Genomic DNA, 16,007 nt, shown 5'->3' on the forward strand with positions numbered 1-16,007 from the left:
GATCGCGGAACTGATCTCACTCGCGCGATCGCCACACCTTCCATTTTAGCACATAATAGTATTTTCGTTGTAGAAAATAAGTTTTCGCAATTTCCACAATGCTTCTACCGACTTCCCTATCAAAAAACTCTTAAACGTAGAGTCGAAGACCTATTTTTTATTATTATATAGTTTTTATAAAAGAAAGGTGTGCTTCCACTTTCGTTTCGGAAAAAAAAAGAGTAAATATAACTACGCACAACTTTCACGAGAGATTGTTAAAGTGTAATAAAAGAGAGGTGGTTGAGGCTAACAGCTATCAAAAGAGATAATGGAGGCGTATAAAAAAAACAGTATCATGTTCCAACCAATGATTCACAGCCCTGCTGGACATTGACGCAGCTTTTATTAGATCTAGGATTAGGAGCGCTTAACGTCGGAAGTGTTTGTTTTGCATTCTCGTGGAAGGTTGAAAGTGTCGATTATTTGAGAGCAAAAATAATGTGCTGCATGTTGTCGTTTTTTTTTTCTAATAAACGTTTTGTTGAGAGTCAGCGCTGTTTCCTGTCAGTCCTTGTCCTTTATCCGTTGTCTTTCCACCGTTTAACTACGAAAAAAAAAAAAAAACACGCGAGTCTTTTTTCAGTTTTCCGATCCGCCAACTACTCGATCTAGATCAATGTCTCCTAAATAACGATGTCATATTGATGGATTTTCTGCGTTACCTACCGAAAGCCGTTGCGAAGCTTCAAATAGACGCCAGTGGTACGGCAGCGCTTTGCTGAAACTCAATCCTTCACGGATTGAGTGCATGTTCTATCCGAACGCTGACGAATCAGTCGCATTCATTTTCTACTCAGCCCTGACCTCAGGTAAGTGACATAACATCCAGATTGGGGCTACGGCAGAATAAAGGGGGCGAATGTAACCGTCACCTGTTTTTCCCAGCTGCCAAAAGCGGTCCCACACCTCATGCCATGGTGCAAATATCAATCAATCAATCAGTCCTTATTTTTGACCTTAGAGCCAACGCTGCCCCATACAAAAAGCTGCGAAAGGCAGCCTGACAGGTCTGAGGCCCGCTTGGAGATTGGCAGCAGGACTAATTATTACTACGGCATCCCGCGTAGGCTGACAGCAGCGCCACAACCTCGCTCCGCTCTGCGCCATCGACTCCGAGCTCCTCTCGCCCTTCTAGCCTCGCCTATCACTTTTTCTCCTGCCCGACGATGCGAGCATCTGCGCGTCTGCGATACCGCTAAACTGACGGACCGGTGAAAGCTTCGTTCTCGCCGGACAGATCAATCGCCTGTCTGATCACCGAACCCCGTTCGCACTTGGCGCACGACCGACTGTAGATTGGTACCGACGAGCACTCAGCTTGCTCCAGCCTGACAGCTTATCGGTGGACGGAGTAAGCGAGTGCGAGGTGGCGCTATACCTCTTAGACAAATTATTCTCAGCTCGGTAGGCTCGAATGACTGCCCTGGCCCGCCCAATCGCCACACTTTTCCTTCTAGCCCATCATAATACGGCCCTGTTCACTCGGAGAAATCGGGATCTCACTCTAAGAAAAAGTGAGCAGCCCCCTAGTCATCGTGCGTTTTGACGGCTGTAACTACCCCACAGGCTTACCTAACTACCCACTGGGCTCGAGCCATTGAGAGTTAGCAGCCTGTTGGAAGGTGACAAGCATGGGGTAGTCACGTTTTATAAACTCTTGAATTGAACATTCAAGTGCATGCAGTCGTTTAATAGTAAAAGTCACTTCAAAAATCTCAAAAAGTACTTAAAACTTGTTTTCTTTGTGCGTTGGTTATTATTTATTCAAATTTAAACCGCTCGAAACAAGCGTGTGGCTCATTTCGCCTAAACTGGCAGAAAACAAACAAGTACAGGCAACATTGGTACGCACCTACTAAAACCCGAGGCAGATAAAAAGTATCGCGGTTGTCCTTTTTGGTTCCGTCGCGGGTTTTACGTTGTACAACAGTAAACAACAGCTGGCAGCTGGCGTCGTGCTCGAGGAATTTAACCAAATCTCTAGAAAAGCACAGAAAGCTACGCACAGGCGTGAGTTGACTTGAATGTTCGTCAGACGAGATACTCTTGTCGTCTTTTATTGTGCGGTTCAGTAAAGAGCGTGCTTTCAATAAAGGTGTGATCGGTCAGTTCTGCGTGCAGTTCAGTTGCAAGTGGCCTCCTCGGTTCCGCCCGTTCCGCCGAACTTGCGCTCCTGTCGTACCCAATTTTTTTGCTTGCAAGTGCAGTGAAGTATGAAGCATTGCAGACCACGACTCAGGCCGGACGGGACGAACCTACACAGATATCTGCGATCATGTTCGTGTATTTCACTATTTCTCTGTCTCGGGATACACGATTCGCCTTCACTGGCTCATTTGGCACATTTCATCGAGCATACTCGATAAAAAAAAAAAAAGCTCAAACAAGTATGTGTCATCGAAGGCGGAGTACTTCGAAAGGGACTAGGATTTCAGGCCTTCCAGCACGCGTTCCTTTTATCTATATAAAAGATTCCAAGTAAATTTCCAAAAATAATGCATTGGCAAACATATACGTGCTATTTGTTTTAGATTTTTTTTTTTTAGAAAAACTACTGCTGGAGACGACAGCAGGTGCAGCGCAGAGAACTATGTTCTCGGCGTTCTTTGATGCTCAACAGCTCATTCACACTGGAAGCGGATCCGCATTCGCAAAGCGGTTGTGAGCGAGGTTGTATAAAGATCCAGTCCAATTGCACGCGCACTTGATGTCATGGTGTGCGCGTGCAATCGTACTGGATATTTATACAACCGCGTTCGCAACCGTTTTGCAAACGCAGAACCGCTTCCAGAGTGAATGAGCGGTAAGGCCGGTTCAGACACTTGCGTTTGAATGAGTTTGACAGCTTTGCGTCGAAAACCGAAAGCGACTCACCGGCACGACTGTGCTTCGTATGAAGCGTGGAATACAATTCAAGGAATCATCTTCGCACGCGATGTAAGCAGCAGGGATGCCCTGGTTTCTCGCTGCCGCAACGCAGTCAGACGCAGTCAAACGCCACTGTCTGAACAAGGCTTTACTTAATTTAGCATACGTATTTCGCGTTCGTTGCAGGTGAGGGCACGGGCCCGAAAGCGGCAATTCTGCACTGTCCTCTTGGCGCGAGCGCGAGCGCATAGAACGCATATTTGAAAGACACACGCTTGAGCAGAAACAATTGTAGCGAAAAGAAGAAAACTGAAACAACGCTTCGGGGAGGACCGGCGGACGGGCTTCGCTAGAATCACCTGCGCGCGCTCAGTGTACTCAACATTTACTCAACCGCCGCTGAAGTCATTCGGATATGTAAAAAGAGAAAAGAAAATGCATCAGCGTGTTCAGAAAGTTGTGATTGCAGAAATTGTTTTCGATAATTAATACAATTAAACAGGCTTCTGTATACTTAAAGTGTAGGCTAGCGAGAAAACGAAACTGATCAAAACGTGACGTGTAGCAACTATTCAAATTTATTCATAACCTGCAGTTCACTTTTGCAATGGATTACATTAGAGATACGAGCGCTTTCCTAAGGGCAGTAGAGGAAAATAATATATACGCGTAAACCTTGCACAGTCTTTTCGTATTTATGCAAAATATGACAGTGGTCACCATCCTAATCGGTCACAGAAAATACAGCAGTATATAAGGTGGCGGTGTCGACTAGACGTGTGTATAGGAATGTAGAGTGTCAATATCTCAAATAGTACCTTGTGCTGTGTCTGAACGCGTTCCTGTGTAGGATGCTATGATGTCTGTATGTCGGATATGTGTGAAGTGTGTAGTAGAATATGTACATTCGTGAATGTCTGGCGAAGCGCTGAACACAAAGTCTGATGGTTTCGTTTTTCTCTACTTTGAGCCCTGTCCGTTAGGTGGCGCGTGGCGCCGCCCAATTCAAGGAGTCGCGCGTTTATGTGTCTACTTATTTGAGTGAAAAACATGGAGGCGTTCCATGGCTCTACGGAGCTGACGGAGCAGCCCCAAAGGGTTCGGTTCTCAGCCTCTCGTCCCAGTGGGATCAGTCTCATAGCCAGTTGAATGGGTGTTCCGTGCGGTGAATAGCGCGAAGTGCGTCCACAAACGCGGTGAGGATTACCAGGGATAACGAATGCTAACAGGTGAGCAGGAGCATTGAACGATCGGAACCGACGCCGCTTAAATCGGTGATACTTCGCCTCGCTGTCAACCGAAACCGCCGGATCGCTTGCGGCAAGCACAGCAAGGAGACGCTCTGTTCAATAAAGATATCATTCCATTTGTCGCTATACGATTCCTTTCTTGAATGTTTTCTGGTCGCGAAGTAAATGCAGCCGGCCGCGTGAAAGCAGTCGCGGACAACCCCCTCAAATGCCCCCCCCCCCCCCCCCCCCCCCCCCCCCCCCGCCCCCCGTTCCTTTCACATCGTCGCCTCTACTCGTAATACGTGCGGTGTCCGTGGTTCGAGGCGCGTTTTGGAGTGCTTCAGTGCGCACGGAAGGCCGCGAACAAGCGCACGCACTTGAGAATCGTATTTTAGCAAAAAGCAGTCCAGCTCGCTAGGCCTTACTCGTACTGCTCCACTGTCGCTTGCCAGCCGCCATGTTGCTTTTGGGGGTGCTCACTTTGGCAACCTGTTGATTGCGTGCCGTGTGATTACCCGTGGGGTTGTCAGTATAACGAAGGTGGGGTAGCGATATCTGTGACGGCTTCTGACTACCCCAAAGCTAGTACCCCACGACAACCCTTTTGTTGAGAGTGCTGGACATTTCAGAGTAGGACCTTTTTGTGTTAGTCCTTTACACACGGTCCTTTCGGTGCACGGACTTTTCGGTGCGCGGAATTTTCAGTGTGGGCAATTCACTGTACGGACATCCTGGAATGCGAACGCAAGAGGATACAAGGGGCACACTAAAACACGTCAGACACGGACTTTTCGGTGTAAATATGAGTTTCGATTTGTTTTCCCAAATTTCAAGAAACACGCCGTAAAATAGCATAGCTACCAACGGGCTGCATTTGGGGAGGGAGACGAAAGGTCAGAAATCTGTCGGCTTGCGACGCAGTCAACACTTATCATACTTCTCGCATCGTGATATGCTCCATGCGTATTACTCCATCGCACTACAGGGTTCCGTGATTTTCCCCAAAACAAATCATGACTGAAAACATACCTACGTTTTTCTTCTCGCGCTACCCAGAAGTATATCTACGAAAATACCATGCATCCCATAATAACGCGCCCCGATTATTTTTTTTTCTTCAGAAGTCGATTGTTATAGACCTTTTCTGTGTACTCTCGTCCCCAGCCACCTAATAGGCGTATCCGTTATGGGCGACGAAAGAATACTAAAACGTTTCAACCTGCAAATGGTAAAAAAATAAAGGGGAGGAAAAACGAGAAAGTGTGACGGTTACGCTTATATACTAAATGCCTTCTATTGGCATGGCAAAGGCAAAACTATGTTTTCGCCCATACTGGAAGTGACGTCAATTCAAGATGGCGCCGCACTTGCAGAAAATGTCTATACGTTAATAAAACCACTGTATATTGTTAACAAGCATCTTGCGAGAGTTTTAGTTTTGTTAATTTCGCCTAATTAATTATTGTTTCCAACGTGATACGCTTCGCGTGCATATTTGTTTTCTGACCAGTAAAAAAATTAAAGACGTTTGCAATTCTCTGTAATGATGAATGAGAGCGCAGCTGTTGCGGAGGAGGAGGAAAGGAGGGTGTGCCCTTCCTCCCCCTCCTCCTCTCCTGCTCCCTTCCCTCAAATAGCGGCAAATTTTCGCTATATTTTACGCTAAACTTAGCGTGAAATTCCCCTCTAAATTTAGCGAAAAGTTTCGCTAAATTTAGCGGGCAAACTGAAGTGGTGTTGAGATCACGTGTCGTTCATTTTCCCGCTAAATATGGCTCAGGAATCTTTACGCTAAATTTAGCAAAAAATGTTTAAGCTAAATTAAGTGAAAATTTTCCCCGCTAAATTTAGCAGAAAAATATCCTCGCTAGATTTTCCAGAAACAATTTCGCGCCAAATTAAGCCAAACTTCTTTGCCAAATTTAGCAGGGAACTTTTACCCCCATAACGTCACACATGATGTCAAGTGTGAAGTGATTACGGGGAAAGGTACCATAATGCAACGCCCGGTTACGGCGACACGGACGCGGCTCAAACCGGAAAACGGGTGCCTAAAAGCTGCGCTCTAAAAACCCGTTAGCATGACAAAATACTCCGTGATAACGTAACCGCCCAATGATAAACTCAATTTCGATTGTCACGGGCTTTGGTGGGACCTACCTTACCTACAAAGAATACCAATAATAACGCCAAAACCCTTACAGAAGACGCCGACAACACCTCTAGCGACCCAACGCGCTAAACACGATGCGATGTGTCTTGTGCGCACGTTGGAAAAGACACATCGAAAAACTAACCATAACGTCCAAGGTATACAATCTTCACCTAGGATGGTGTTGCGCCTATCAAAGTCTATTTCTTGCTTCTCTTTTCAATGTACAGAAAGTTCCCGAACAAAGATAAACGCTTTTTTTGTTGTTTTTTTGGCCAATGTAAATGAACTATGCATCGCAGAACGCTAAAACTCCGTCAGAATGTGACACTACTGGCTGGAATACACTCTAAAAAAAAAGGCGTCATCTTAACACTTTTTGGAGTGTAAATGGTTTGTCGCAGAATCCACCCTTTTTTGAGAGTTAGGGTTACTCTTCGAAAGAAGGTGTTGACTTTACTCTTTTAAGAGTAACAAGGAGTTACTCTTGACAAGAGTTACAATTACTCTTCAAAACGAGGTGTTGACTTTACACTTTTGAGAGTAACCAGGAGTTACTCTTGACGAGAGTTAGTGTTACTCTTTTCTAGGGTAACGGTTACTCCTTGAAATGAGGTGTAAAATTAACACTTTTGAAGAGTAGCATAGACTCCTACAGGTGGTGTTGTACGTACCCTCGAAGCGAATGTTGTGGCTACTCTCTTAGGTGCAAATAGAACAACTCTAATGAGTGGTCAAGGCTACACTCTCATGCCAAGAGTTATTTTAACTCCCTCGTAAAGGGTAACTTCAGCTCCATCAGAAGTGTTAATTAAGCTCTACGTCAGAGCTAAAAGTACACTCTGTTAGGTGTTATCTTTTCCCTTTCATGTAGTGTGCCTGAACTCTATAGAAGGGCAAACAAAGAGCTTCCAAGACATTGAATCCCTTAAGCAAGGTGTTTATTTCCCTCGAATATGGGCATTTCTTGTTCACAGCTACAACACTCCGCAATGCACGGATGCGAATGTCCGAAGAGAATTCTGCATGTGCTCACAGGACGAAAGGTGTTGCTTGAGCCTTTTCAGAGGGTGCCCATACAGGCCCTCATACAAGGTCGAGTGAAAACAGTAATACGGTGCTCGTTAAAAAAACAGATTTTAATGTACATGTAAAAAAATACACTCATTTAAGATCTCAATCTTCCAGTTTTGAAATTAAATCTAGTACCAAGAATGACTTGGTCTTGTAGGTCAAGCCAATGAAGTTGCCAATCACAGCAAGTGACCAGGATGCTTTTGGACAGCAGGAAATGTCATGGACCCAGTATAGCGCAAGAATGAGCGCAATACCGGCCACAATGTCCGTTACCTCGAAAGAGCAGTCCTCCAGCACCACTGTGAGTGGTGAACTTGAGGCCCCTCCCCTGACTTGCATCACAGGGAAGGCTGGCTGGACATGATCCTCCTCCTGTGAAGAAGAAACATGGGCAATTTGTAGTATTTGAAAGGAAGATAATTACCAAAGAAAGTCTACTCAGTCTCCTCGGGGTAATTACAGCAATTTCAGGGTGTCTAGCGAATTATTATTTTGAAATTCCCCAACTTTTCCAGATTTTCCCTGACAATTTCAGGTGAAATTCCCTGACCTCTGTAGAGGCGGTTCAATATATGAGACCATTACAACACAAGGCATTGAGCATTGAGTACTGTGAGCAAATTTCTAGAACCACGGGTTTTTCGAGTAATTAAGCAACTGCAGTGGTCCCCGGATTCAAACCCAGGACCCCTGCATGACACCCAGGAGTGGTGCCCACTCGGCCACCACATCATGCGCGGCAATTTATGTGGCCCCCTCGTGGGCCCAAAAAAATACAACACAATGGAAATAGCACATCAAGTAGCACACCATTAAAGGGATACTTCAGTAAAGTGACAATTTGTAGATGAAAATATTTGTTCATGTTACACCAGCACACAATAAGAGCAACAACACCATATCCTGCTTTTTGCTATAATTTTGGCCTTTCAACTAGCTCAAAGATTGAAGCCTAAACTTTCTTTCCCCACTTCACACCACATTGTCTTTATAAATTGCCAGAATTACCAAATAAGCACGACAGGCTTATTTGCATTTTATTGTATGTATCTCGGTATGCTCGGAGTCTGCTGAGGTAATACATGCCTATATAAAACACTGTTGCTTGTTGCTTTATTAGAGCATCTCTTATAGAGGCTGAAGGCATAAGACCAATACTGCCTGTCAGCCCAGCAACAGGTGCAGAACAAGTGTTTGAACATCTCCTTCACCATATTTAGTCACATTATAATATTTTTAAATTTTTTTGGCAAACCATGTTTTTAAACAACTTCATCTTTTTTAAAGCTACTCTTCTGATTTCTTTCGATGCTTTTTGTGTGTTCTTCGAGTTGGTGACGATGAATCTCTGTTAAACTGCAGGTTTCTTTTTTTCTACGAGATGCCAGAGAGGCTGCTCTTAGAACAGCCTCCCTGGCTGCTTTTGCTTCACAGGTACCTGTGAGCAGGGTTCTGAGTTACCATGCATACTGAAATTGATATGTGAGCCAGTTTTCACTTCGTTTAAGAGGTTAGAAATTATATCAGAATGGAATACCATACCTTCTCAATGAGAGAAGCTGTTGAATCCTTCAGCAGGGCTGCCAGGCTCTTTACCACCTCCATGGCAGGAGCTGCAAAGAATGAGGTTGCTTAGTTTTCTGATGGAAAGTGTATTCTTATATGGCAATAATTCCTAAAATTCTATGCCAAAACACTATGAAATCAAGGCAATGACCACCACCCCCCGACTGCATAAAAATAAATATCAAATCTGGGATAAGAAACCCATATGTTTCATTCAACACAGCTGAATGATCACAATAATGCAGAATCCAATCAAGAAAGATATACCCAACTTTTTTGGACCTAATAAAAAAAACTATGCATTGCAGAAAGCTGAAAGTTCACCAGCTTTAATGTAAAGTCAGCAATATTAAAAATGAGTAAACAGCTTGCTAAGTGTCCTTAGTTAATACCAGCACACTCCTTTGCAAGACAATAGACCATTTTCGAAAATCCCAGGAGCCATTCATAGGATATACTTGAATAGTTGACTGGGACTTGCTTTTTTGCCGATTGAACAAGAGTCCGAACCAAACACTTAGGCAGCACTCATGGCTATCTCGCTCAGCCACAACCATTCAAAACTATTAGTACCCCTTCTGACATGAATACCTAAGAGAAAGATAATCCACATCGCTCTCCCTCTCTCTCTATTTTCTCCTTTGTATGCAATGGCAGCCGTAAGTGGTTGCATTTATTTATGGCATCCCCAAGTTATTACCCCCTGACAGTGGCATCGGGACAAGGGTGCAAGGGGAGGGGGCAGTTGCCCCCCCCCCCCCTTTTTTTTTTGATATTTGAAACAATTATAGCAGACAATATGGGAGAGAGGAATAGGGCTTAGCTTCCATGCACATCACCCCTCCACCTTCCAAACGGTAGCAATTTAGCTGGCCTCTGCCCACAGTGGCGAAAGACATAGCTCTATATTTATACAGACTTTCCCGAAGGGTAGGATGAATACAATTTCTTAACAACTGGATTTGTCCAAGTGGAATCGTCCAAGTTTTTATAGATTAATTAGTGTGAACAATCTATTGTGCTTCAGAGCTGGCTGCCGTATACTATAGCTTATTTTACACCTTTACAAAAAAAAAGCTAGCAAATGCATATAACATCTCAGTTTGGGGAAACCATTGACTAAATGTAATTTCAGCTCTACAAGGAGCTAATTTGCTATAAAGTACCATTTAACCTTAATAAAAAAATAAAAAATTATACATACTAAAATGCACAAATTCTATAAAAAATATATATATATATACATATATATATATATATAAAAGTAGCCCAACCCAAGAACACACAGGTTGTGATTCGCAAGAGTTAAAATAATTGATAAATGTGCCACATGTCAAAACAAAGAATGCATTATGGCCTGCTTAAGCTCCGCCACAACCGACACTACTAGATAGCAAGCTGTTCATGTGTGCCACTTCATCATGCAGCTAGCTGCACAATAGATGTGCGCTCTAAATTTCTTGGTGCATGTGAATGAACTGGTTGCGCCACTCTGAATGCAGGTGCAGGCGCAGGCACATGCATTGCAAGGTCGAATTTAGAGCTCTTTTTTTTCTTTTTTTTTCAAATAGTAGGAAGGTGAATTTATAAATTGCTTAGGCCTACTCTTGCAACATCATAGTGACCCTCAACCCTTCAGCTAGCTTTAAAGGGCCTATAAAAAAAAATTATTTTAAGCAGTTTGGTTGGGACGCGCGTGTCAAAAGAATTTTATGCGAAAAAAAAATGTTCAGAGCAATATTGACGGCAAAAGATTGATTTCAAATTATGCGGGCAAAGTCCATGACATGACAGAATGGTCATTTGCTCTTTCCACCTCAACGAGATGGTCATTCGTTCTTTCCACCTCAACGTGAAGGTGAAGCCGATCCACCTTTCCTCCACACGCCCGAATGCCAAGAGAAAAGCAGTTGAAAGGAGGTGACTACTGACTTAATTGCAAGGCACCTCGCGCCATCAATATTTCTGTAAAATAAAATGTTTTTTTGCTTCAATTTTCTTTGACACGCGTGCCCCAACAACACTTTAAAAAAAAAAATTTTTTTCAGGTGTTTTTAAGAACTGATAATTACAAACTTGCCATTTAAGTTCACACCTATATTTCTACGTTGATTTGAAAACAAAAAAAGAATGTTTTAAGACTTACGGTATTTGCGGCACAGAAATATGTAGTCATAAATGTACCCATATTACCTCCATATTATTTACAAGTTAAAAATCAAACCGCTAGCCTCCCTCTTCAGCTAACCAGTGTCAAATGTACTACTAAATTAACAGTCCAATAAATACCCTGTTATACGAAAGAACATGACAGTTGAACAGAACATGACATTTGAATGAATCAAGAATTTAAAATAAATCAGTCACATAACAAAAAAACTCGTTGGGTAAAGATAATTCCTGGCAAATAAATTCACACATCGCAGTGACGTAACTGACACTCCACTCACACCCAACAAGCCGAATCTTGGCAAATAAGGACTAACTCAACACTCTGCGGCATTCGGCTTTGGACCTACTGGGAGGACTTTACTACAGCACACATCTACCGCCAAGAAGACAGCCATATTTTAACAGCGAAAATGAAATAAACATGACTTCGAACACAAAAATAACCAATCATAACGTCTCTCACGGACTATTAGAATAAAAAGCACTTACAAATAGCGCTGTACAGGGCCTTTCGCCGTGGATTACACGCTGGACTCGTCGGAGATTCCCGGTCAAGAGTTAGACACAATCCAAGCTCATCAGATCCTGACAAAAAGTACACTCACTGTAAAAACAAATTCCGTCAAATTAATAAAAATTGCCAGCTAATTTTTGATGCCGATACAATTAGTGTTGTCTTCCATCACGGTCACAGCATTAACTATCTATTACGTGCATGACAGTAATGAGGCCCCAAGGTTTTCCCCGTAACTTGACCTGGGTAGAAGCATGGCAGAAAACTGTAACTCTCAGTCACTGTACTGCACAAGATGCACGGATACGGGTATTGTTCCGGAATCAAAAATTAGCTGCCATGTTGTCTGTAACTTGCGACGGCAAAAAACCGCAACTCTCAATCACAGAGTTGCACGTGACGCACGACGACGGGAATCCTTTAAATTAGCTGGCGTGTTGTTCGCACCTTGAAGCAACGGCCAGAGCTTGTTAAACTGCTCGCTGCAGTGACTTAACAAAATGGACGTCTCAGTGAACAATAAATATAGCATTTTACTAATATAATTATTGTTCACTGAGACGTCCGTTTTATTAGATCATTGCAGCTAGCAGTTCAACAGGCTCTAGCCATTACTGCAAGGTATAGACAACACGGCAGCTAATTTTTAATGTCTGAATGATTCCCGTTGTCACGCATGACGTGCAGCTCAGTGATTGAGAGTTGCAGCTTTTTGCCGCCGCAAGTTACGGACAACACACCAACTAATTTTTGATGCGGGAACAATTCAAAGTAAATATCTAGCGACCATAAAATCTGATTAGGTTGTGCGCCCAAGTTACTTTGAGGAGTTAACGCCAGCTGCGCATCCCAGCGGTTAGCAGGTGCTTAAACACTGTTAGAAATTTGAAGCAAGTGCACACAAGATACAGTATTAGGTAAAACATGTTCATACCTTTTTTTCTCAAGAAATAATTAGTGGGCCATTTCCATCTTTCATGTACAAAGCAATCTCTGATTTTCAGAGCAATAAAGTCCATATGAAGAACTACAGATCCTGGAAAAGCAAAACAGAAAATATGGAATGTGATTAGATTATCAACAGAGTGCGGTGACAGAATAAATTTCCCAATTTCTGCAAACTATGAGTTAGACGTGAGCGCATTGCAAGAGCCTCAGCTTAACTCTCGCGGGAACTAGACAGCAAAACCAACTTGAGACCTATACTACGAATTAACGAAGGAAGTCCGAAAATGCCTTCGAAGACAAAATTGCTGCAATCAATGAGTTTCTGCAAGCATGCTGTCACGAGTTACTTTCAGAAGTTACTGCCAACTGTGTCTCTCAAGAGATAATTACACACTGTGGTAGCAAGAAATTTCAAGCAAGCGCACATAAGATGCAGTACGGAGTAAAACCTGTTCATACCTTTATTCTCGAGAAATAATTAGTGCGCCATGTCCAGCTTTCATGTACAAGGCAATCTCTGATTTTCAGAGCAATCAAGTCCATACGGAAAACTACAGAACCTGGAAAAAAAATAAGTGGAATGTGATTAGGTTCTGAACAGAATGCAATGACAAACTAAACCTCCCGATTTCTGCAAACTATGAGTTATACATAAGCGCAGTGCAGGTAACTCAGATTCATTCTGGCAGGCACTAATCAGTGAAACCAACGTGTGACTTATGCTATGAAACCATTTTAACAAGGCAAGTTCGAAAAATACCTTTCAAAATGAAATTTCCACATTCAATGAGTTTCTTCAAGCCTGCTGTCACAAGTTAATTTCAGAGGTTACTGCCAAGTGCACCTCCCAGAGATAGGTGTTCGAACACTGTGTTAGTAAGAAATTGCAAGCAAGTGCACACAAGATGCAGCACTGAGTAAAACATGTTCGTATCTATTCTTGAAAAATAATTACTGGGTTACGTCCAGCTTTCAAGTGGAAGGCAATGTTCGTAACCTGCACAGCAATCAAGTCTATATGAACAACTATAGAACCTCGAAACAAAGAAAAACAAAAAAAATGTGGAATGTGGTTAGGTTCTGGACAGAATGCAATGACAAACTAAACCACCCGATACCTGCAAACTATGAGTTGCACGTAAGTGCACTGCAGGTGCCAGTGTGATTTAAGAAAGCTGTAAACCCAAATGAAATCACTTGAAAGGGGCCAGGACACAGAAATTAGGCAAGTTAGAGTTTTCATTACATGATAGCCCCATAGGTTACTGGGCATACAGAAAACACTTAAGAATATTTAAAGTTCCAATAATTACAAAAATATATCTTTTAATGTTTCTGATTTTTATCTGCTGACCAGGATACCTGGGTGACCAGGCGATGCCTGAGCATCGGACTCTGAGAACACCAAAGCTCACTGCAAGGGACCGCATACTAGCATTTAGCGGTACACTGTCGAGATTGCGGTGCAAACTGCAGGAAACCTATTACATAATGAAGGAAACCTATTACATAATAAAAAACAGACCATCTTGAGTAAGCCAACCTTCACTGACTCCAACGAACAGTGAGATTCATTTTCTGAATCTTGGTTGGCATGTGGAGTGTGCAATGAAGAAGAAGGAAGTGCAAAATCCACGGTGCGCCTTATACCCGAGCGAACATAGTGCCATCTACACACTCCAATGAAAAATCAGTTGTTAGTAAGCACTTATCCTATGTAGTCCTTCCTTTTTGTCCTTTTCCCTTTCGTGCTGTTTTTCACGAAGAAAATTTCGAATCCATGATAAAGTGAGAGAATCAAGATTTAGTGAGGAAAGTTTTGATATTAAATGACAGTGAGATACATGATCGAAAGCCTTAGAGTAATAAAAAAATATGGCATCATACTTGGGAGTTAGTGTTCATATTAACATGAATATCACGGGTGAACTCCAGCAACTGCCTCTAGCATGAATATCTTTTACGAAACCTGTACTGATTTTGGTAGAAAAAGTTGTTAGTAGATTCCAGATGCGATACTACATGAGAAAATATTTTGAGTTCTAACAACTTGCATACAACGCTGGTTAATGATACGAGACGGTAGCTTCCCGCAGAGTGACGATCGCCACTTTTGTAGATTGGAACGACCTTCCCAACCTTCCACTCGGGTGGGATGCAACCAGTGGATGAATGCTGGAAAAGTAGACTGCATATTACTGCGTGCTTAGGGGTAGCCCAGGGGGCACCGCGCCCGACTGTCATGCAGAGGTCCCGGGTTTGAATCCTGGGACCGGCAGATGTCTTTATTTATTCCTAAGACGATGCTTCTAGAAAATTTGATAAGGCCGTGGTTAATTCTAGAACAGAATGTTCGAGTACAGAATGTTCGAGTACAGAATGTTCTAGAAAGGAGAGTGCTATAAAAGAAGCCCCGCGTGGCCTTATGCAATCAGTTATCGCTTGTGCTCGACCCTGTTGTATTGAAGACACTCGACGCCTCCGACGCGCTGTTATTTCCCTTTAATTTGGGCAAAGTTCGCCCCATTAAACATTCATTTTGTTCAGTTTTACTTCGCCTCGTCACCTATTTTTTGTGACAACCCTTGGTATTTTTTAGAATTTTTGTATTAATTGAGTCGACACCAGCCAAGCTGAAAATTTTGAGGTTATCATTAATATCGCAATTTCAGACGATGTTATAGAAATAGGGTCCATATACCTAAAATCTACATCTGGTACAAAAGGTAAAAAGGAACTATCTCCATCAGTAAAAGTAGACTAAAAGCAATTGTTCAAAACCGTAGGACATTCATTGTCCGAAATAACAGCGCCATCATTGTTCATCAAGAGTATTGAACGGGATGACTGATATGAGGAAATAAGTTTCCAAAACGTTTTTGGTTATTCTATAATATTGAAGGCAGTTCACAGTTATAAAATTTGTCTTCGAAGAAATGCACACGTTCGATACAGAGTTTGGCCGAAGAGTTATATTTGGTCCAGGCTGCCTCGAAATTCGAGTTTTTGGCTATCTTAAATAGTCTTTTCTTTCTTTTGCCCTAGCTTTTAAAATCTTCCATGTACCAGGGTTTAGTGCTGTCTAACCAAATACGAACGCATAGAACAAAGGCAAGAATTCTAGCAACTTTTGTTTGGAAAGTAACTAGTTGTCATTAACTGTAGAATCAAAAAAATTTACAACATAATTGTCAGAAAATTTCAAGAGAGCTGTGTTAAATTTGGCCATCACTGGGCCACAATACCACTAGCAGACATTAGTTGCTAGAATGACAGCAAGCTGAAGTTTTCAAATAACCAACCTGCAGAAAAAAGATGTTTGAGTGCTCCATCACGGCTGTGCTAGCGTGCCTCGAATGACCGGCATGGGATAGCGGCTTTTGTAGAGGCATCGCAGCTGACGACCAATGTTGGCGGGCTCCTAATGCTCCTAACT

General features: G+C 42.7%; 1 protein-coding gene across 1 annotated transcript; it reads right to left on the reverse strand.

The window, feature by feature from the left end:
• Window positions 1–7,414: 7,414 nt before the first annotated feature.
• Window positions 7,415–11,630, reverse strand: LOC121048494. The gene is made up of 3 exons (XM_040504909.1): window positions 11,599–11,630; window positions 8,914–8,984; window positions 7,415–7,743 (listed from the first exon to the last, which is right to left on the reverse strand). Exons 2-3 carry the CDS (start codon window positions 8,974–8,976, stop codon window positions 7,471–7,473), a joined length of 336 nt encoding a protein of 111 aa, XP_040360843.1. The 5' UTR covers window positions 8,977–8,984; window positions 11,599–11,630; the 3' UTR covers window positions 7,415–7,470.
• Between the last annotated feature and the right edge of the window lie 4,377 nt (window positions 11,631–16,007).

The sequence above is a fragment of the Ixodes scapularis genome, unplaced genomic scaffold (assembly GCF_016920785.2).
Source record: "Ixodes scapularis isolate PalLabHiFi unplaced genomic scaffold, ASM1692078v2 ptg000378l_1__unscaffolded, whole genome shotgun sequence".
NCBI lineage: Eukaryota > Metazoa > Arthropoda > Arachnida > Ixodida > Ixodidae > Ixodes > Ixodes scapularis.

Excerpts from the sequence above, each read along its gene's own strand:
- LOC121048494 (XM_040504909.1), bottom strand. The coding sequence starts at position 8,976 with ATGGAGGTGGTAAAGAGCCTGGCAGCCCTGCTGAAGGATTCAACAGCT. Across the intron at positions 7,744-8,913 it reads CAGCTTCTCTCATTGAGAAG|GAGGAGGATCATGTCCAGCC; the intron begins GTATGGTATTCC and ends TCTTCTTCACAG.